This window comes from Sus scrofa, chromosome 1, assembly GCF_000003025.6.
Source record: "Sus scrofa isolate TJ Tabasco breed Duroc chromosome 1, Sscrofa11.1, whole genome shotgun sequence".
NCBI lineage: Eukaryota > Metazoa > Chordata > Mammalia > Artiodactyla > Suidae > Sus > Sus scrofa.
Window position 1 is genome coordinate 63,620,553 of NC_010443.5, and position 22,761 is coordinate 63,643,313.

The following is a 22,761-nucleotide window of genomic DNA, read 5'->3' on the forward strand; positions in this document are numbered from 1 at the left end:
CTCATGTTTTGTTTAAAGAAAGAGAAAAATACAATTCAAATTTTTTGGCAATCAGTTTAATCAGGTAAAAATTAAAGAAATTCAGCAAAAGTTCATTTGTTCTATATTTGTCCATGTAAGAACATTTTCTGGATAGCTAATGTTTACTCTTTTTTAACATAAAAACTTTGAAATTTATAATTGTTTCAATTTCAACAAAAGCTTTCAAATCCCTCTACACAATTTCTTGTTTTCTTAAAAATCTGAACATTGAATAGAATTTTATCTTTTTCTTGATATAAGAATTACAATTACTCATTTACCTTTGCTCTAAATTTACCTTTAGTTGTAATTGTGGCTTTTACACGTCCTCCATGTTTCCATGTCTGATAGAATATGCCACAACCTCACAAAATGAATACAGTTCAAATTTCCTTTTCCACACTCAGGCTGCAACCTGATCAGCAGCTCTTCTCTTTTTCTTGTTCATCTTTTTCTCCTTCTTCATGTAGAAACTAAACTTTTATCTACATCCATAGCTTCCAATTCCACTACCCACTCTCACCTCCTTCGTCTTCCTATTACATTGAGAAAATTGAACCATGAATCTGTCAAGGACCCGTCGATTCCTAACTCAACATTTCAACATCAGTTTCCCTTCCTCAGGGGATGAATGGCTCCTCTTCCTTCAACCCCTGCTTTCAATCTCTCTTCTGGTGTATGGCAGGATTTCCATCAATTATTTACCCTGACTCTTCCATCTTAAATCTATTTTTCCTCTTGACCTATAAATATACTTAAGTCTATTGCATCTATAAAACAACAACAAAAGCAAAGCAAAACAAAAACTCCCACTGATGCTGTACCACCTTTCAAAGTCCATTGTTTATTGTCCATACTGATGCTCACGTGCGATTACTTGTTTCTTGAGTATTTTAGAATTTAGAATTTTGAGTTCAGTTAATCTAAATCTATGGAAATGATGAGGGGACCTCATTTAAGTGTTGATCTTCTAGTGAGTCATTTTATTTGCTTCTGCCAGATATTCATGGCCACATTATTTTAATTTCTAGGATTGGGATTACATAAATCCAGGTATCAATTCCATAGGAAGCCATCATTATATTTTGGAATTCTTAGAAACAGAGTCTTTTTAATCCTACCTAAAGGCAGATCCAAGGACAAATAAGTGACCTTGTCATGTATCTTTGCTGGTAGGAAGGCTTTATTTTCCTAGCTTGTCTTTTCATTGAGAAAATATCCCTTTGAAGGAACTAACAAAGGAATCACTTTGCATAGGTACAGGTCTTGAGCCATTAAAACAAAAGTCTCCTTGAAACATAAAGCCACAAATCTGGTATTGGCTTACCATGCCAGATTCCCGGTTTTTCTTTATTTTTGAACAATGAAGAGTGTCCTTGTGGACTTTAAAAAGTTGTCGTATTATATCTAGCACATCTGAAGTAGGTGATCTAGCCCTCCATGTTGCTGGAAGCGAAAATCCTCATTTTTCTAGCAGTAAAGATGGGCGTTCTGTCCATCAAGCTAATGTCAGACTGAATCATTGTGATTACAGGGAGCTCCAAAATACCCAGTTTTATATATCTACAGAAAAAACTTTTGGATTATAACTTATTCTCTGGTAGAAAGCAAAAAAAATAATCCAAGTTTCCTCACCATTATTATTAACAGAACAGGTTAAAAAAAAAAATCTGCATTGCACTGCTATTATATTTAACATAACTTCCATTTCAAAAAAGTGGAGAAAATTAGGTCTTAAAATTTTAAGCAAACTTCCTAAGGTCACACAATTAAGGGTGAGTCTGGTAGGTAAATTCAGAACTCCCTTTTTAAAAAGCCTACAATCAGCAACAGGATTATATTCTCTAAGAACTTCTAACAGTGTACTTATTGAGTAGACACTATAAAATAACTACTTTAGAATAAAAATGAAAGATGTATGCAAGAAACTCAAGGCATACCAAAAGGAGATGTCATAGAAAAAGAAAAAAAAAATTGAAAGAATAAAATGGAACTCATAAATGAAAAACCTAGAAACTGCTCATGCTTTTCATTTCCAGTAATTGTTAGCAAAGTAGGTCAGATCAACCTTCATGCTAAGAACTAATAAATCTGCCAAAAAAATTTTATTAAACCTGTTTGATTCCATCTGAGGATGAAAGAGGCAAGGATTAATCAAAACAGCAAGATCTAGGGGATGAAATAAGAAAAAGATCCCTGGATTTAGGGCCACTTTTCCTTTATGAACATGCTCATACCAGAGAGACATCTGAGAAAATCAGGAATGTAGCAAGATTTTGAACAGATTCATTGTGCCAAAGGAACAAAAACTGGATTTCTGGAGTTCCCGTCACGGTGCAGCGGAAACAAATCCAACTAGGACCCATGAGGTTGAGGGTTTAATCCCTGGCCTCGCTCAGTGGGTTAAGGATCCGGTGTTGCTGTGAGCTGTGATGTAGGTTACAGACACAGCTTGGATCTGGCGTTGCTGTGGCTGTGGCGTAGGCCAGTGACTACAGTTCCAATTAGACCCCTAGCCTGGGAACCTCCATATGCCACAGGTGCAGCCCTTTAAAGACAAAAACCAACAAACAAACAAACAAAACTGGTTTTCATTCTCCCACATAAGATAGGGTAATGATAATCACCGTGGACACTGGTTTGGAACCACAAAGAAATATAACATATGAATGAGGATCTATCATAAAAAGACAGGCTTTTATAAGAACTGAAGCCCAGCTAAGAATCATCCCAAGCTTTCATAAAATTAAATGATCTGGAATTTCTACCCATCTCCCAGAAGAAACTATAAATCCTCTCTAGTGGAAAATAACATTGTCATACCCCTAAATTATCTCTATTAGTTTGTGTTAAATATGAAGTTTACGTTAAGAAATAAACAAATGGAATACTACTCAGCCATAAAAAAGGATGACATAATGCCATTTGAAGCAACATGGATGGAACTAGAGAATCTCATCCTGAGTGAAATGAGCCAGAAAGACAAAGACAAATACCATGTGATATCACTTATAACTGGAATCTAATATCCAGCACAAATGAACATCTCCTCAGAAAAGAAAATCATGGACTTGGAGAAGAGACTTGTGGTTGCCTGATGGGAGGGGGAGGGAGTGGGAGGGATCGGGAGCTTGGGCTTATCAGACACAACTTAGAACAGATTTACAAGGAGATCCTGCTGAATAGCATTGAGAACTATGTCTAGATACTCATGTTGCAACAGAACAAAGGGTGGGGGAAAAACGGTAATTGCAATGTATACATGTAAGGATAACCTGACCCCCTTGCTGTACAGTGGGAAAATAAAAAAAAAAAATTTTTAAAAAAAGAAATAAACAAGATGCAGGGAGACAACAACGTGATCACAACTAAGAGAAAAACAGACAATAGAAACAAACAGAAAAGCCAAATAATAGAATTATTAGAAATAGATCTGAGTATTTTTGAGGAGATAAGATTTAAAATATTGGCAAATACTAAAAATTATATTAAAAAAATCAAGTGAAAATTCTAGATGTGAAAAAATGTAATGAATAAATATTAATAACTCAATATATAGGTTCATAGTAAATTGGCCAATAGATATAAATGAATAAGTCACCTGGAAAATTGGTCTGAAAATAATGTACAGAATGAAGTACAGAGAAATAAAAGGAAGGACAAATAGAAAGACTTACACAGGAGATTGACAGAGGATACTGTGAAATGTTCAAACAGATGTGTACTTGGCAGCTCAGAAACAGAAGAGAGAAAAATGGGTCATAAAAATTGTTGAGGAGAGTATGGCTATGGATTTTTCAAAGCTGGCAAAATAGACCAAGCCATAGATCCAGGTAGCATTTAAAAAACCTATGAGAGATAAATAAAAAGAAATCTACATGGAGGAGCATCATAATGAAACCAGTGAAAAAGGAAGAAAAATCACAAATCATAAAATCAGTTATAGGGAATGCAGACAGACTAGCAGTTAGCAATGTTTACAGTGTTTACTAAGAGGGGAGGAGTAGAAGCAGGACCACCTGTTGGCAAGCTATTCTGGTCACCCATTAGAAGAGGACCAGGATGATGGTGGTGAGGTTTGTGAAAAGTGGTTGGATTCTGCAGATATTTTGAAGATCTGATGGGGTCTACTGACAGACAGTTAAAGACTATAATAGCTTTACTACTAATAGCTCTTTGCAGATATCATTCCTAATTGATCTATTTCATAATGAAAGAATTTGAACCAAGAAAGGAACAGATGGGAGATGAAACTCAGAGGAAAGAAAATGTTAAACCTTTGACTAATTTGAAGAACAAAAATAGTGGAGTAGAGTTTAAAAATCATATAAGTGGAAAAATTAAAAGTTTTCTAGAGTCTCTATTTTATTCATGAGGAGAGCAGATAAAGGTTATAGAGCAAAAATTAGGAAGAAACTTACTTTGTCAGAAATGAAAAAGAGGGGAAAGGTTATTTCAGAAAGGTAAACTGTCATGTGCAAAAGCCCAGACCCCTGCAGGTTTTGAGAAGGGTAACGATGTGGCATGTGGCTGAAGGGTCCTGAGGAAGATTAGGCTGCATCTGGGGCAATAATCTGGGGATACATTGCATAGGATTATTTCAGATCTTTAGGAGTCTGTATTTCATTTTCTTTGACCAATGAAGAGCCATATAAATGTTTTAAAAAGCACAAGGGGTGTGACTTAAACTATGCTTTTAAATACAATTATGTCAAGCATAAATATGTTAAAGAAACATAAACTGAAATCAACAGTAACTCTTGTAAAAATCAAATATAACGTGCTATGTACATCTGTTGAGTACAAAAATGAATGACTTTGTCCCCAGACTCATATAATTTATAAGACAAGTTGCTGGTGGTTGCAGAGAGAATTGAAAAAAAATGAATGATGCCAGAGATTAGAGGCAAAGAATCTTTGGGGTTCAAAGTGCCAGAAGATGTTCTAGTGGTTGATTTTCCTGCACCTCCATACCCACCCCCCTGACACACACACACACATACAATGTCCCTTTCCATTGTTTCACTTGTGTGTTGTTGAACAACATCATCAGGAAGAGAAAACATTTTCGGGTTTAGGACATTATTTCGTGCTGCTAGTTTAAATTACAGCATTACGTACTCATTTAAGATGGTAACATACCAAATTTCTGAAACCAAGCCCATAAATAATTAGCAATACTTTATGGACTTCTAAACATGTTTCTTTTTCATACTGTTTTTTCTCTTACAAATTATGCAAAAGAAAGCTATCATAGACAGAATAAAATTTATGAGTGAAGCCTCCATATGGTTACTGTGGCTTTTCATGGTAGAGCTATAGAGTTGAATCTCAGTTCTGTCTCTAGTGTTAGAAGCAGTCTCTAGTAGAACTACTGAATCCTTTTCTCTCCCATATCCTATTCCAGTGTGTATCATTTACTTGAAAGATGAATGTCTCCTATTGCAAGGAGCACAGATGTGCCTCTCTTTCTCAGCTATAATGATGAAAAACTCCAGTATGCAATTATTTTGTGAATGGATTTTTACGGAATGCCAACTCATGCTGCAAAACTAATTCATCCTTCTGTTAACAATAAACATTCACCCAAATGTTCCCCCACCTGCCAGAGTAAGTATGATAACAAACACAAGATTTTAGAAAAACAATGTATTTACCAAGTTCTGAAGCAGTGCTCCATCATAGTAATATTAAAGATTTTTATGAGGAAAAATCATTAGATTTTAATATACTGCAGTATATCACAATCTAGAACACTGTACTGTTAACAGCATTTCAAAGAAGCAATCTTGTTATGAAAGTTGTTTCAACCTCAAGAAAAACAATTGGAAATTTCTAACTCATGAAACATACATATCTCAAGGAGTTGGGTATCTCAGGTTTGACCCTTTGTTTACCTTCTGATGGTTTATTTATAACTAAAGACTTGAAGCAAAACAAGAAGCTTATTGCTGAAAAAGTTAAAAGTTTTTTTTTTTTTTTTAAGAAAATCTCAATGCTTTCTATTATATTGGCGGTTCAGTCTAAATTACGGTTTTCATAATTTCAGTCTAAATTACGGTCTAATTCAGTCTAAATTATGGTTTTCTACCTAATTAAAAAAAAATCAGAAAAGTTCTCCAGGCTCATTATTTACAAAATGGACAGTCTCAAAATACTTCAATGACTGCATTACCACACCTCCAATATAATCAGTGTATGAATATCCTTACTTTTGCACCTCATGTCTGAAAGAAAGAAATGTCCCCTCTAATCTCCAAGCTTAGTTTCTCTATTGCTTTTCTGTGGCTGCTATCACAAATGACCACAAATTTGGAGTTCCCATCGTGGTGCAGAGGAAACGAATCTGCCTAGGAACCATGAGGTTGCGGGTTCGATCCCTGGCCTCGCTCAGTGGGTTAAGGATCTGACATTGCCGTGAGCTGTGGTATAGGTCACAGACTCGGCTCGGATCCTGCATTGCTATGGCTGTGGCATAGGCCGGCAACTGTACCTCCGATTAGACCCCTAGCCTGGGAACCTCCATATGCAGCGGTTGTGGCCCTAAAAAGACAAAAACAAAAACAAATGACTGCAAACTTAAACAAAAGAAATGTATTCTCTCCTAGGTTCTTTCAGCTTCTGGTGGTTCCAGGTGTTCCTTGGCTAGAGGCTGCATCACTTTACCTTCTCCTCTCGTGTGTGTCTATCTTGAAATTCTCTCTGCCTTTCTCTTATGAGGATACACATGGTTCTGTTTAGGGCCCACCAGCCCACCAGATAATCCAGGATAAACTGTTCTGAGAGAGAGAGAGAGCAAGAGAGAGAGAGAGAGAGAGAGAGAGAGAGAGAGAGCACAAGAGAGAGAGAGAGCAGGAGAGAGAGAGAGAGCACACTAGCCTGATGCCTTAACTTCATCGCATCTTTTGTCATGTAATATTCACAGATTCCAGGGAACTGACAATGATATCTTCTTCAGCCTACCACACCATCCATCTGGGTTTTTGGTTTTTTTTAAAATAACTACTTCATAAATATTTATTATTTACATTCGAGGAGATCTTCTGGTGTGAAGAGTTTTTGTACAAGTTGATGACATGTATAAGCTGTGAGAAGAACGCCAGCAATTTAGAGAAGGGCCAAAGTCAGGAGGCAACAGAAATAGAAAATACGCAAGAGTCCATCTGTGGTTTTACCCCATCCTTCTCAGCCTCTGCTGAGATTTTTAACCTCTGATTCCCAACTTTCTCTTGCCTCCTTCTCCCTTCCTTTAGTATCTTTGATTCCTCCCCTTAAGTGGTTTCTTCCTCTCATATAATCACACTACTAGTTTGTTAGGGCTGCCATAACAAAGTAACACAGATTGGGTGGCTTCAACAACACAAGCATCCCCTATGCCTACAACTGGTGCTCAAAAATTTTACTAAATAAATTAATGAGCTACTTTACAGGGTGATACAGCCTGAATATCTGCACTGTTATTTTTTCTCCAGATCTTGACTTTCTCTTTTTACTTGTACTTCCCTGAACCTGGTTATTTTTTTTTTTTTTATTTATCCTTGATGAAATAAATTAGGTCTGTATCAATCACTTTGGAGTTTACCTTCTCTAAATTATGAATGCATATACTTCAGATGTTATGAAAATATCAATAAACATTTAATTGAATGAATTATCTTGGTTGACATAAATTGTTTCCACAGGCCTGATACTTTTTGGTAAAATGTCAGAGACAGCCCTAGCAAGAGACTTTCAGCATTCATTTTACATCAAATCTGCAGTCATCACAGACTGCAGCAGGTTAAGGCAGCAGGTCTGAACATGTCACTTGGGAACATGTGGTGTCCCCAAAAGCTTTCGGGGGAGGGGGGTCTATGATGTCAAAAGTATTTTTAAAATAGTACTAAAATATTATTTGTCTTTTTCACACTTATTTTATCCTGAGGGTAGTGAAGTTTTCCAGAGACTCCATTATAAGTGATAGCATAACAAACTGAATTAAGAAGCTAGCTACCTTTTCCTAGGCCTATTAAAAAGGAACCAAAACGGAGGGCACAGTCGGAATATACCTCTTGGCCAAACACATATGGTCATGGAACCAAAACCTAAAACTATCCCAATTTCTCTGAAATGTTGACGCTGACCTTTAAACAAAACTGAAGCTTTCCTCCTATCAGTATCACCTTATAGCTTCCTAGCCAATCAAGTGAGTATATATACAAACAGCCAGATAATACAGTGCCATTACCCTAAAAGATGCGGGTTTCTGGTTACCAATCATACTAGGAAACAATGCACTTCCTCATTCATGCTTAACAGAGCTGTAATTCCTGAAAGCCAACTTTTTGCCACTAAAAGTTTTGAAATCTCCTTGTTCACAAATAATTTGCTTCTTCATCATTCAAATATTTCTATCAAGTAAAGTTCTCTGAATTTTCTTTTGACAAGCCAAATGTTAAAAAGATTTGCAAAAGCATAAAACAATGCCATTCTTCTATTTTTTTGTTCTGAACACTAGATAATTTTACAATGAATATTGATGTTAACAGGCATTTACTGTAGTCATTTTCAATAACTATTTTATTTCTGTTTTAAATTTTTGCATGGTAAATATTGTTAGAGACAACCCACACACAAAAGCTCTTTGGGAGATCCTCAAAATGTTTCAGATGACAAAATTTTCCTAAGACTAAAAAATGAGAATGACTAGGTTAAAAGGAGCTCCTTCCTCTGTGTAGTAGGAAAACAAACCCGAAAACAAATGTTTTCTCTTTCACTACTCCTTTGGGCTGCTAGTCCCAGGGACTACTCATGATGTCTCAAGTGGGCACCGTCTTGGAACACAAAAAATGCTCAGTAGAATGAGAGGAACCTGAGCTACACAGATAGACAGTATACAGATCTAAAGGTACGGCCCCAAAGTCATTTTTCTCTTTGCACTTCCATCTGACATTTACTCCAAGTCCAAACCAGAACTACCTTCCCTGGCTCCTGGGAAGTGAGGATCTCTGATTCTCTTGGCATAATTCCCCAGATTGCTGACATACCCATACTCGGTGACCCTTACATTTCTGATGCCACTGCCCACAGATCTTTTCACATGAGGCTGTTTCTCAGAGGCATGGCCTTGGTCTGGAATGGCAAATATATTTCATAGCAAGTGCTAACTCCAACATCTTGTTAGCAGTTGGCTGGAATATTGTTTGAGAAGAAATCTGAGGCATTTCCAGGCTTAGCAAGACAAATGCCATTCCTGATTAGTGGTCTGCCCTGGGTTCTCAAAGAAAGTATTAGTTTGTGTGCTGTGTATTTGCTGACCCTATGAAATCAGTTGGAATTGCTATGGTCAGACAAATGTAGAGCAAGATGATAAATGTTTAGTCCATGTAAAAATTACACAGAAATGTAGTTACTATAGTGAATAATTACAGATATCAGCCATACTATCTCCATCACAAACAAGCTCAATCTGCCTAAAATATAAGCATATATTTTAAGATCCAAAGAAACAAAGTCATTTAAAAGAGCATAACAATTGCCTTAAAGGTTTGCAAAACATAGCCTGTATATTTGTATATCTGAAGACACTTTTACCTTTCACATGAATTAGGCTAGATGCCAACTCTCCTTGATTTTGGCACTTTAGGAGCTGGCCAGAACTTATTTTCAGAAACAATTTCCCCAGAATGGAATTTAGGCAGGTGAATTTTAGGGATGCCAGCTGTGGCTCTTGACAACTTCCAGGTGTTGTCACTGCTGCTGCCATAGTATGACATTTGCTGTAAGTCCTCTTTCTTTACAATATATCATCTTGTTGGTATAATTAATAATTAATACATGGAGAAATAGGAAATTGAGAGAGGAGAAGGAACAAGAGTTAAAGAAGAAAGAAACCAAAGACAAATACTGTATGATATCATTTACATATGAAATCTAAAAAAACCAAAAATTGAATTCATAGATGCAGACAACAGACTGATAGTTGACAGAGGTGAACAGTCAGGAGTGGGTGAAATGGGTAAAGGTGGTCAAAATGTACAAAAGAAGAAGGAAGACACAAGTTGTTCCTGGAGAAGTGAGTCAGTCGGTCTCACTATTCTCTTGCTTGTCAGGAAGCACAGATAATACCTATTTCTTTAAAATGTGTTCCCACAACTGTTAACTCTACATACCAACAGCCTTAGCACTGATACAAGCTGGCAATATATTCCTTTAAATCATACTTTGTTGGTGAAATAGAAGAATTTTTCATCTCCTTTGAGAACAAAGCCCAAGCACTGCCAAGAACACTAACGTGTTCCTTTGTGAATTTGCCGTTTTGTCATTTTTGCCTGGAGTTACACTGTGGAGAAGTGTACACAGGAAAGCAAGTGATGCCTGGAGCTAATAAATCTGGCTCTAAATACAGCACTGTGAAGTAACTGGGGAAAAAAAAAAGCAAAACCAGAAAAGACTAAAACAGAATTCGTTCCCTTGGAAACGAAAGAATACTTCGTGCTTTTGGAATAAATATATATATTTGCAGTACAATTTTCACAAAAGTGTGGCTCTAAGACGAAATTCTGACAACATAATCACAAACATTACTAGCAAGGAATAAGTGGGGGCATAAATATAGAGAGAATTTTATAGCTTATAAAGTATTTACATGCATTTGACTCCATAGGTCAGACTGCAAAGATTATGTACCAAAGATAAAGTGATGTGAACCAGAAGCGATGGTTATTGCTTTATTGATGAAGGTGAAATGTCACAATGCACAGAAACTTGCTCTCTCACCCACCAACAAAATGTACAAATATACAAAGGGGAATGTTAAACCTCATTTTGGAATAAGAAGAAAAACAAAAATATGTGAAGAGGGGCATATTCTAAAATAAATCATTAAATAGATGGCTTTGTAGGATTTAAATAAAGAAAATGGTGATTATTAGGAAATAATCCTGAAAAATTATTAAGAGTAAGAAAAATTCACTCCTCATAAGATTAATAAAGATTAATAATTTTGAATTATGAAATTCAAAAGGTGGCATAAACAAGGTGGTATTCCATGATCTTCCCCTTAAACAAAAGGAGAAATACAGTTTCTAAGACAATTATACCAGAGATGCATGTTAACCATTAACCATCTCTTGTAAAATAAACGAATCACACTGTTAGTTGTTCCTAAAGTCCCCTCTGGCTCTAAAGTTTTTTAAATCTAGGATCCTACTTTATGAGTGTTACCACTTACACAGGTATATGTCCTTGATTCTCTCTTAATCACTTTTGGTGAGTTGAATAAAAACTTGATCATATTTATCAAATTTATAAATGATAGGTTATGTCAGAAATAACAATGTTGAATGACACAGTTAATTCCCGAAATAATCTCAACCAGTTAGGACAGTGTTCTTCTTGGTATCCCCAGGGCATACCACAAAGCCTAGCATACAGTAGACCTCAAAACACAATTTGCTGAAAGAATAAATGAATGAATGGGTCAAAACTAACAAGTGAAAGTTATCAAATAAAATTAATTTGTTCAGGTACAGAAAAGACTAAACCCGGTTTGATAGCAATTTAGATAAACACCAGTCAGATACAATTCATTACCAGCTCAACTGAAGCCAAGCGTACAATTAATAGAAGCATATTATCTAGGGAAATTAATCTCACTATCATCTGCTCTAGTCAGACTATGTGTAAAATACTAAATTCCTTCTGGGCATCATTTTCTAAAGCTGACATTGGCAAACTGACATTGGTTAAACAAGAGAGGGTGACCAGGATATTTAGAAGTCTGAAAATCTTGTCAGGAGATAGAATTGAAGGATCTGAGATATTTAATTTGGAAAAAGAAAACAGGAGGGACATGCTTTGAATATCTGGAGAACTGTCATGAGAAAGATATATTAAAGTCATTCTGTGAATCACCCAAGGAAAGGATATGGAAGTTCTAGGGAAATAGACCTTGCTTTAGCATAAGGAAGGAATTTCTAACAGTCAGATCTGTCCCACTCTGGATTAATCTACTCGCAAAGAAGAGAACATCTCATCACTTTAAGCATTCAAGCAAAAGGCACAGTCTGCCAGGGCCTTGCAAAGTCATTATTACTGACGATGGTATTAGCATGAAAGTACTGAAGAGCCTTTCCTGCCCTGATATTCTCTGATTCTATGAACCCTGACCTATTTGCGGCCTAACCCTCAACATCATCATAATCTCTCTTTTCATTGACTTATGTTCTTTTCATTTAATATTTGGTAAGTTCTCTTTGTTCTTTCTCCCATTATTCTCTAGAGTTCATGAGGTAGTCCTACAATCTGACTTCCACTGCAATCGCAGAAGGGAAAAAAAATTCCCTCTTAAAAGTCACAACCTCTTTGGCCTAAAAGCCAATGGGCTTGCATTTATTTACATTCTCCTTGATTGTGCAGAGGTATTGTTAACTGTTCTATCTCCTATGCCTTCTAGCTTTCTTTATTTCTATTTCTTAAATTACATCTCCTTTTCCCACTGACTTTTTTTCTCTTTCTGCACCAATGAATCAGTAGTTTCCTAAGGCATTGATGCTCTCTATGTATAGGATTACACTGTCATTTTTGATTGTGAGATTCACTGTTAAATCCCTAACTACAATAAGCTGTTAATTACAGCTATGTTATTAACACTATATCTTACTAATTTATCAAGAATGACAAATAGTAAACGCTGACTTGCTTGAAATACCCATTTTGTAGTTGTTCAGGTTTTTTTTTGTTTGTTTTTATCTTTTTGCCTTTTTTAGGGCCACACCCATGGATATGGAGGTTCCCAGGCTAGGGGTCTAATGAGAGCTGTAGCCACCAGCCTACTCCAGAGCCACAGCAACGCGGGATCCAAGCCGCGTCAGTGACCTACGCCACAGCTCACAGCAACGCGGGATCCTAAACCCACTGAGTGAGGCCAGGGATCGAAACCCACAACCTCATCGTTCCTAGTCGGATTCATTAACCACTGAGCCACGATGGGAACTCCCAGTTTTATTTTCCTAGATGAGTTGGAGAAAGTTTGTTTTGGAGGAACTTTTTAGGATCATATTTCATATCATATGAAACTATCAATACACATTACAGATGTCAGAATATTTTATTATCCTTTGAAATATAAAGGAATCTAAGGACAGTGTCACAATCATGTACCTAGTGTAGCTGAAAAGACCTTGAGTCCTTCCTACATAATGTGCACCCAAAATTCAACTTAAGTTTGTAGGCACAAACTGTCAGAAAATTTTCTGGAGAATTGAATCTCTATTTTTCAAGTCTACAGAAAGCTTGTTCTTAGAAAGAATCTCTCATCTCTTATTCAGCAGCCATTTGTGCTGTTTACCATTATTTTATCAGGCAACATATCAGACGTTGGGCAACAGTAAAATATTCCCCATTCAAATTCAAAATAACTGAAACTGTAGTTGGGATACATGGTTGCTAGGTGTAGGTGGCTACTTTCAGTCACATGATCTCAGAGTCTCAGCAAATGTGTACCCTTATCAAAGGTCTAAACCATGGCTGTACAATAGAAGTTTTAGTGAAAATTGGTTTCCTACACTATTCCATAAGATAGCCATGAGCAACATACAACAAATGAGTACTTGAAAGGTGGCTATTGTGACTAAAGGAATAAGATTTTATGTATAACATATATAAAGTCTTAAACACATACACACACACACACACACATATATATTTTGCTTTTTAGGGCCACACCTATGGCATATGGAAGTTCCCAGGCTAGGGGTCAAATTGGAGATGTAGCTGCCAGCCTATGCCACAGCCACAGCAATGCAGGATCCAAGTTGAGTCAGTGACCTACACCATACCTCATGGCAAAGGCCTGATCCTTAACCCCCTGAGCAAGGCTAGGGATCAAACCCACATCCTCATGTATACTAGTCGGGTTCATAACCTGCTGAGCCACAGCAAGAACTCCTATACCTACACATATTTAAGGCTTTATTTTTTTTAGAGCAGTTTCAGCTTCACAGCAAAACTGAGTGGAAGGCACAGAAATTTTCCATATACCCCCTGCCTTCCACACATGTATAACCTCTCCATTATCAACATCCCCCATCAAAGTGGTACATTTGTTACAACTGATACACTAACATTAACACATCAGAATCACCCAAAGTCCACAGTTACATAATGGCTCACTCTGGGTGTTGGACAGTCTATTGACGTGAATAAATGCATGACAAGTCCATCAGAGCATCATACAGAACATTTGCATTGCTCTAAAAAGTCTTTGTGTTTCATCCATTAAACCCAGTTCCCTTCCCCAAACCTGGGAAACACTGATCTTTTTACTGTCTCCAGTTTTGCTTTTTCCATAATGTCATGCAGTTGGAATCCTATATTATGTAACCTTCTTTCACTAAGTAATATGCATCTAAGTTTTCTCCATGTCTTTTCACCACTTGATAGCTCAGTTCATTTTAGTACTAATATTCCATTGTCTGGATATACTACAGTTCCTTTATCCATTCACTTATTAAAAGAAATCTTAGTTGCTTCCAAATTTGGGCTATTATAAACAAAGATGCTATAAACATCTGCGTGCAGGTTTTAAGTAGATCTAAGTTTTCAATTCCTTTGGGTAAATACCAAGGAGTATGACTGCTGACACACACGTTGAGTATGTCTTGTTTTTAAGAAATGTCAAACTGTCTCCAAAATAGTTGTACCATTTTGCATCCCAGTCAATGAATGAGAGTTCCTATTGATCCACATCTTAGCCAGAATTGGTGTTATCAGTGTTCCAGATTCTGTCCATTCTGTTAAGTGTGTAGTGGTATCTCATTGTTTCAATTTGTATTACTTTGATGACATATGATGTGGGGCATATTTTCATAGGCTGCTTTGCCATCTGTACATCTACTTGGGTGATGTGTCTAAGGTCTCTGGCCCCCTTTTTTTTTCAATCTGCTTTGTTTTCTCACTGTTGAATGTTAAGACTTCTTTATATATTTTTGAAAATAGTCTTTAATCAGATATGTCTTTTGTACATATTTATTCCCATCTTGTGTCATGTCTTCTGTTCTCTTTTTTATTTTGCTTTTTAGGGCCGCACGCATGATATATGGAGGTTCCCAGGCTAGCAATCCAACCAGAGCTACAGATGCTGGGCTACACCACAGCCAAAGCAATGCACGATCCAAGCCGCATCTGCAACCTACACCACAACTCACTGCAATGCAGGATTCTTAACCCACTGAGCTAGGCCAGGGACTGAACCTGCAACCTTATGGTTCCTAGTCAGATTCGTTTCCGCTGTGCCACGATGGGAACACCTTGTCTTCTGTTCTCTTGACATGGACTTTTCCAGGGAAGTTTTTAATTTTAATGAAGTCCACCTTATCGATTATTTCTTTTATGTGTTTTGTCTTTGATCTTGTATCTAAAAAGTTGTTGACATACCTGAAGTCATCTAAATTTTTCTGCTATAGTTTTTCCTTTCCTAGGAGTTTTATAGTTGCATTTTACATTTAAGTCTGTGATCCATTTTCAGTTAATTTTAATAAAGACTATAAGGTCTATATCGAGATTCTTTTTTCTTTGCATGTGAATGCCTAGTTCTTCCAGTACTATTTGTAAAAAGACTATTTTTACTCCATTGCATTGCATTTTGTTTTTTTGCAAAAATTAGTGGGTTTATTCTTGGGCTCTGTATTCTGATTCCTTGATCTACCTGTCTACTCTTTTACCAATACCACACTATCTTGATTACTCTAGCTTTGCAGTAAGTTTTAAATTTAAACAGTGTCAGTCCTTCAATTTTATTCTTCTCTTTCAATATTGTGTTGAATATTCTGGTTTTTTTGCCTCTCCACATAAACTTGAAAAACAGCTTGTTGATATCCACAAAACAACTTGCTGGGATTTTAATTGGAATTGCACTGAATCTGCAGATCAAGTTGGGAAGAACTGACATCTTGACAATATTGGGCATTCTTATCCAAAAACATGAACTATCCACTTATTTAGTTCTCTGATTTCATTTATTAGAGTCTGCAGTTTTCCTCATGTAGATCTTACATATATATTGTTAGATTTATACCTAAGTATGTCATTTTGGGGATTGCTAAGGAGAAAGGTGTGCTTTCAGTTCCAAGTTCCACTTGTTCATTGCTGGTATAATCTTAATTTTAATTAATTTAAATTTAAATAACTTCATCTGTCTAGTAGCTATCACTTTATACAGCACAAACATAAACTACAAAGTATAATCATGAATTATTCTTTTTTAGGAATTATTCCCTTTTTTGGAATAAATATAAATGTTATTCCTATTATTGAAGTGTAATGTTGCACCAAAACATTTACCTTGACTTATTCATTTAACATTTATGGACTATATTAGGCACTACATACCAGCTGCCATACTAAATGATAAATCATGCCATTTAGGAGCTCATTGAGGAACTCAGACTAAAGACTACAGTACAATTTTGCTTGCTACTAGAGACACCTGAATAGAGAATTCAGGGAACATAGCATGTAGAATAATCACAGGAATTTTAAAAGTCTCATTTAAGATTTTTATTTAAGCTTGGACACCGTGGAAAAATAAACTTAAAAATAAATGCAGGTAGGGGAGAGTGAGGAAGAGGACAAGCATTCCAGAAAAGACATGAAGTCCTGAAAGGACTCGGTGTTTCTAGGACACCGTAAGCTACTCCATATGTGGCGTGCAGCTGCAGAGGATGCTGATGAAAAGAAGACTTCATTCCATCATAAGAGTCTTACATGGTAAGCAAGAAGTTTGGATGTCAAGTAGTCACATAGCACATTATATTTCCCTTATCAAATATTTTTTAAAAATCTGCTTCAGCAGGTGTACAAGTTGTTTATAGCAAGACCATGTCTGCTTTATCCACCACTGTACTCCACGGCATCTGATAATCAGTAAGTATATATTATATGCATGAATGCTTCTGCTTGTTTTGAGGCTTGATGTCCGTTGGGATCATATCACCTACTCTATTCCAAGTTATCTCTTTAACTTCTGGTGTTCTACCTCTCAGTTTGCGATGACATAGCCCAATAGCTTGCCTGTTTGGTGGTAGTACTTAGTAACAGGTTCTATTACTGTGTTTTCTTGCATTTTAAATGAAGCTGGGAACTTTACTGGACAAGAATATTTGTGGCATTGGCTTTGAGTTACCAGAATGAGATACCGAGATGGGAAAGTAACTGAAATAACCATGTTCACTTATTCTATAGGGCTTATTTAAAAGGAATATGTATGTATAATATATACACTTTTTAAGTGAAGAGGGAGGTATAAAAGTAAAAGGGATCAAGAAAAGTACACCAGAGTAAATTATCTACTTTTTACTGATTTCAATGTAGGGAAAAGCAAAACAAATGTGCTTTTCTTTTCTTCCGTTCCATCCACAGCCCTTTACATTTATTACCTTATGTTTATATTCTTCATTATTTGCTGGAGCTAATATTCTCCTTAAGAGGAAAAGGAAAGGCTCTAGGATACATGAAAACAATCCTCAGCATTTATGGTACCCCAATTATTCATATTTGTGCAAAAAGAAAAGTAATTACCTAAAAGGTGCAAAGCTTTGAGCCCAAGTAAAAACTATCTTAATTCCCTATACAAATGGGACTGCCCTGCATTAATTAACAGCTAGAGGGGAAGATAACTGAAGGCCCTGGCACATCTCCGCGCCTCTTCCCCAGATAAAAACCAAAAGGAGGGCAGAAAAAAAGAAAAGTGGTTAATTTGATTATCACTGCGCCAAAACATTAGGGATAATGCAAACAAATACCTAAATTAAACGTTACTAACTTGGCTTTCCTGCATCACATCCGCAGCCAAACACCTTGCAACCTGGCTCTCAAGCAGCTCTCGCCCGGCTCCCACAGCTTAGAACAAACCTCCCGCGCGGGTGGGCGGGGCTGCGGCTCTTCCGGCCACGCCCCCGGCGGCTCCGGCCGCGCGCGTTCCGTAGCTGCGTCGGGGAGGAGTTTCTTGTCCCTCCGCGCGGCCCGTTCTGCCTCAGCTCCTGAGACCTTTGGGCTGACGTGTCTGCAGTTTGTCGGCAGCTCGGCGAGTAGGGCCGAGATGGCGGACGCCTGGGAAGAGATCAGGCGGTTGGCGGCTGACTTCCAAAGGGCGCAGTTCGCAGAGGCCACACAGAGGTGCCTGACCCTCCCTCTCCATTTTGGAGGCCCAAATAGCCCCTGGGCGGCCAAACCAAGACCGGAGGCCGCAAACCCTGGGCCCTGGACCCTCCCATCTCCTGTCAGGGTTCCCGCCTCCCCCTTCCTCCCTCAACATGGATTGCGTTTCCAAGTATAGTTCCGGGCAGGAAGGCCGAAATCTACTCCCGGGAACTAACCCCAGCCCCCTCCTGGAGCCGAGCCCCAGCCAGGTGTTGAGGCGCTGCCCGCTTCCACCCCTGGCCAGGGCTGGTAACTTGGAGCTGTCTTAATAGTGCCCCTCTGATGTTTACTTGACCATCAGCAAGTCCCTGTGGCATCATTGCCTGTTATACGTTTCCTGACCCAGAAAGAGCTTGAAAGCAGAGATTAACCCCACAAACAGTCCTTTGTAAATACTGTGTTGACTCTTTAAATATTATGCCTTTTTGTTCACTAGAACAAATGTGCTAGGCCAGAGCCACTGTCCCATCTGTCATTTTTAGGGACTCCAGACACTGACATTTACTACCAACCTGCTAGCTTGTGGGGATTGTGTCTTAAAAAGCACACTGACTCTGCTTTTTACCATTACAGAGCATATGAAATGCTAGTAGAACCCTTTTTATCTGTTGACTGTTTCTTGCCTTGTTCCTTCTGATGCTGAAGACCTTAATCTCTTGATGCTGTGTGTTCGGTAGTACAGTGAGCAGCTAGGACACTTACTTAAGTGCTTGCAGTTGTGGTTGTGGTCTTCCTAGGCAGGTCTTCTGCCTACAGATCAGTTGTAAGAGTGAGGTAATTATGCATTTAATTTAAAACAAAATTTTGTTTTTAACTGAAACTAAAGTGAAAATTGAAGTAAAAGTAGGGCAGGTTTTTTCCATACCTGAATTACGTGTCCTCACTTTACCGTTCGTATTTAAAGAGTAGAAGCAGGCCTAGGAAAGAGCAAACTTGAAATCTGTAATAGAAAGATTTGTAACAGTTAAGTAAGTGATTAAGTGCATATAAACCTGTTTATGTTATTTTTTAAAATAAGAGAAACAGATTTTACAATATAAAACTTAATGCCTTTTTATGCAGGCCTTTTCAAAAGCCCATTTTTTCATACATTCTCTTAATTTTATTGAGCACTAAATCTATCAAATGCATTTTTAAAACTTTTATTTCCCTCAGGTTGTCAGAGCGGAACTGCATTGAGATTGTAAATAAATTGATTGCTCAGAAGCAGCTAGAAGTAGTTCACACACTTGATGGGAAAGAATATATTACTCCAGCCCAAATTAGTAAAGAAATGAGAGATGAGCTACATGTTCGAGGTGGTAAGTAATTCCTTAGTTTTTTTTTTTTCTTTTGGTTGTTTGCAGAGGGGGAAAAAATCCTTTAAATCATAAATGATTTGGAGATTATAGAACACCCTTCTCAATTGTTAATGTGATCAGCCTTATTATTTTTAATAGGTTTGGGTAAACATGATCATGTAATTTAAATAAAATCAAATATTGTCACTTTACAAAATAGCATGTATTATTTTGAGTTGTGTTCTATATGTGAATTAATCAGTTTCTTTTCACAGTTCATGAATTTACTGCATAACATAGCTGCCTGTTACCAGGTGATAATTATGAAGGAGGAACAGAGATTTTGAATTAGAGATTGTTGAAAATCAAGGCTGTGTTACCATGTTTTCTTTTTTGCAAATTAGGAAACAGTTTAATATGGTGCTACATCTGTTAGATTGTAGAGAATGCTGTTATAGCATATAAAAAAAAGTTTGTTTCTTCTTAAAAAATTGAACAAATTACTGAAAATTTGACACTGTTTTATTAAAATGGATGCAACTGTGAAAACAACTCATTAGGTGTTACTAGATATATACCCTTGATGGTTTTTTTTAATCTTCCTACATAGGCCTAATAAAATATTAACTATAATTTGGAATACTTAACAGATATTCTTTTGCTAATAAATGGAAACTTACCAGTTTCAAATATTTTTTAAAAGTTTATCTCAATTTAGTTGTCAATATCTCTTTGGTCACAGTAGATAAATTGTAAAGGGAAATAAATAACCCCCATAGATCTGGCCAGCTAACATGTCAGTTGATGCTTGTAAATGGCCTGATGTGGTAAATGAAACTTTGAAAATAAATTAGCATCTATACCGTCAGCCACGAAGACTTAGCTAATGGTTTATATTTGAAGGCATTAATTACTGCTTCCGTGTGTTCTTTGTAGAGGGAGGACCTTGATGGTCCAAAACATAAATCTGTTAGAATTTCCAGTTTCTGGTTTATATGTCTTACTCGTAACTTAAATGAATATTTTTTCTTTAAAGGTCGTGTGAACATTGTTGATCTGCAACAGGTAAGTTTCAGTTTCTTAAAAAGGTTTTGTTTTGTTTTTATTTTTTAAATTTTTTTATTAACTATAGTCAATTTAAAATTTCTGTCAATTTCTGCTGTACAGCGAAGTGACCCAGTCATACATGCATATTACATTCTTTTTCCACGTTATTTTCCATCATTTTCCATCACAAATGATAGGATATAGTTTCCTGTGCTATACAGAAGGATCTCATTGCGCATCCATTCTAAATATAATAGTTTGCACCTACCAACCCCAAACTCCCAGTCCATCCAACTCCCTCCCTTCCCCATTGGCACAGGTCTGTTCTGCATATCTGTGAGACTGTTTCTGTTTTGTAGATAGGTTCATTTGTGCCACATTTTAGATTCCTCACATAAGTGATGTATGACACTTGTCTCTCTCCTTCTGACTTACTTAATATAAGAATATCTCCTTGCATCCATGTGGCTGCAAATAGCATTATTTCATTGTTTTGTATGTCTGAGTAGTATTCCATTATGTATATGTACCACATCTTCTTAATCCATTCATCTATTGATGGGCATTTAGATTATTTCCATGTCCTGGCTTTTGTGAATAGTGCTGCTATGAACATATGGGTGCATGTATATTTTTTAATTGTAATTTTGTCTGGATCTATGCCCAAGAATGGGATTGCTGGGTCATATGGTAGTTCTATATTAATTTTCTAAGGAACCTCCACACTGTTTTCCATAGCGGTTGTACCAATTTACATTCCCACCAACAGTGTAGGAGGGCTCCCTTTTCTCCGTTCCCTCTCTAGCATTTGTTATTCATAGATTTATTAATGATAGCCATTCCAACTGGTGTGAGGTGGTACCTCATTGTAGTTTTGATTTGCATTTCTCTAATAGTGATGTCAAGCATTTTTTTATGTGCCTGCTGGTGATCTGTATGTCCTCTTTAGAGAAATGTCTGTTTAGGTCTTTTGTACATTTTTTGATTGGTTTGTTTGGGGTTGGTTTTTTTTTGTTTTTTTTTTTTTTTTTGCTGTTGAGTTATAACCAGTGGGATCTAATTATACTTACAAGCTTTTACTCAGCAAAGGAAACCATTAAAAAAAAAAAAAAAAAAAAGGCAACCTACAGAATAGGAGAAAATAGTTGCAAAGGATGCAACTGACAAGGGCCTAATCTCCAAAATATTGTTTTGTTTTTATGGCTGCATCCGCAGCATATGAAAGTTCCCAGGCCAGGGATTGAATCTGAGCCCCAGTTGCAACCTATGCCAGATCCTTTAACCCATTACGCTGTGCCTCTGTAGGAGCCAGAGCCACTGCAGTTGGATTCCTAGGCCTCTGTGCCATAGTGGGAGCTCCTGACTTTATCAAAGTTTTTACTTGATTCATCAATATTTTGATACTATTAATTTTTTCAGTGTCTTAATTATGCACTGATACATATTTCATATGTTTGTGAAGAAAATATTATATAACCCTCACTGGTACATTTTATCAGTTTAATAAGTTTTTTTTTCTTAGTTTACTTGCTTATTCTTTACAAAATAAAGTTATAGTTGGCATTTTATGTAATTAGAGTTTATGTAATTTGGGGGGAAAATCACTAGTTTCATGTTTGCTTGTTTTTAGCATGTGAAAGTAATAAAGACATTTAAAAAAGTAGATTTTTTTAGAAAATACAAGTGTATATGTCATCAGTAGGATACACTACAATATATTACAAGAAACTGGCAAATCTTGTGAAATGGTGCCTATTATTTAAAACTGTAGCTGCTGCTGCTTTTTTTTCTTTTTAGGGCCACACCTGCAGCATATGGAAGTTCTCAGACTAGGGGTCGAATCAGAGCTACAGCTGCCAGCATACGCCACAGCAACGTGGAATCCAGGTACCTGCAACCTGCACCACAACTCACGACAACACTGGATCTTTAACCCACTGAGCAAGGCCAGAGATTAAACCTGTGTCCTCATGGATACCATCGAGTTCGTTACTGCTGAGCCATGATGGAAACTCCATAAAACTATAGCTCTTTAGTACAGACCTTCTTAGCAAGTCAAAGTGTAATAGTTCAGAAATGAAAGTAAATAAGCAAGGAGCATCTAATTTTTTTGAGACTTTTTATAATATTTCAAATCAATTTGAAATTCACCTAAGGATAAGTAAGTTATTTAAAAAGTTCTAAATATGTAAATTCAAACTTAAGAAACAGTATGAACTTATCACTAATAGAA

The 22,761-nt window shown here is 36.8% G+C and overlaps 1 protein-coding gene and 1 long non-coding RNA gene across 2 annotated transcripts in view; one reads left to right on the top strand and one right to left on the bottom strand.

Annotated features, from left to right (window-relative positions):
* Window positions 1–17,954, bottom strand: part of LOC110260380 — a 34,787-nt gene extending 16,833 nt beyond the window's left edge. The window contains exon 1 of the long non-coding RNA XR_002343615.1: window positions 17,825–17,954. This is a non-coding gene — a long non-coding RNA (uncharacterized LOC110260380). The remainder of the gene's footprint in view (window positions 1–17,824) is intronic.
* Window positions 18,037–22,761, top strand: part of UFL1 (UFM1 specific ligase 1) — a 60,343-nt gene continuing 55,618 nt past the window's right edge. The window contains 3 exon segments of the mRNA NM_001243440.1: window positions 18,037–18,177; window positions 19,357–19,502; window positions 20,518–20,546. Of these exon segments, the coding sequence (NP_001230369.1) occupies window positions 18,101–18,177; window positions 19,357–19,502; window positions 20,518–20,546 (252 nt within the window). The 5' untranslated portion in view covers window positions 18,037–18,100.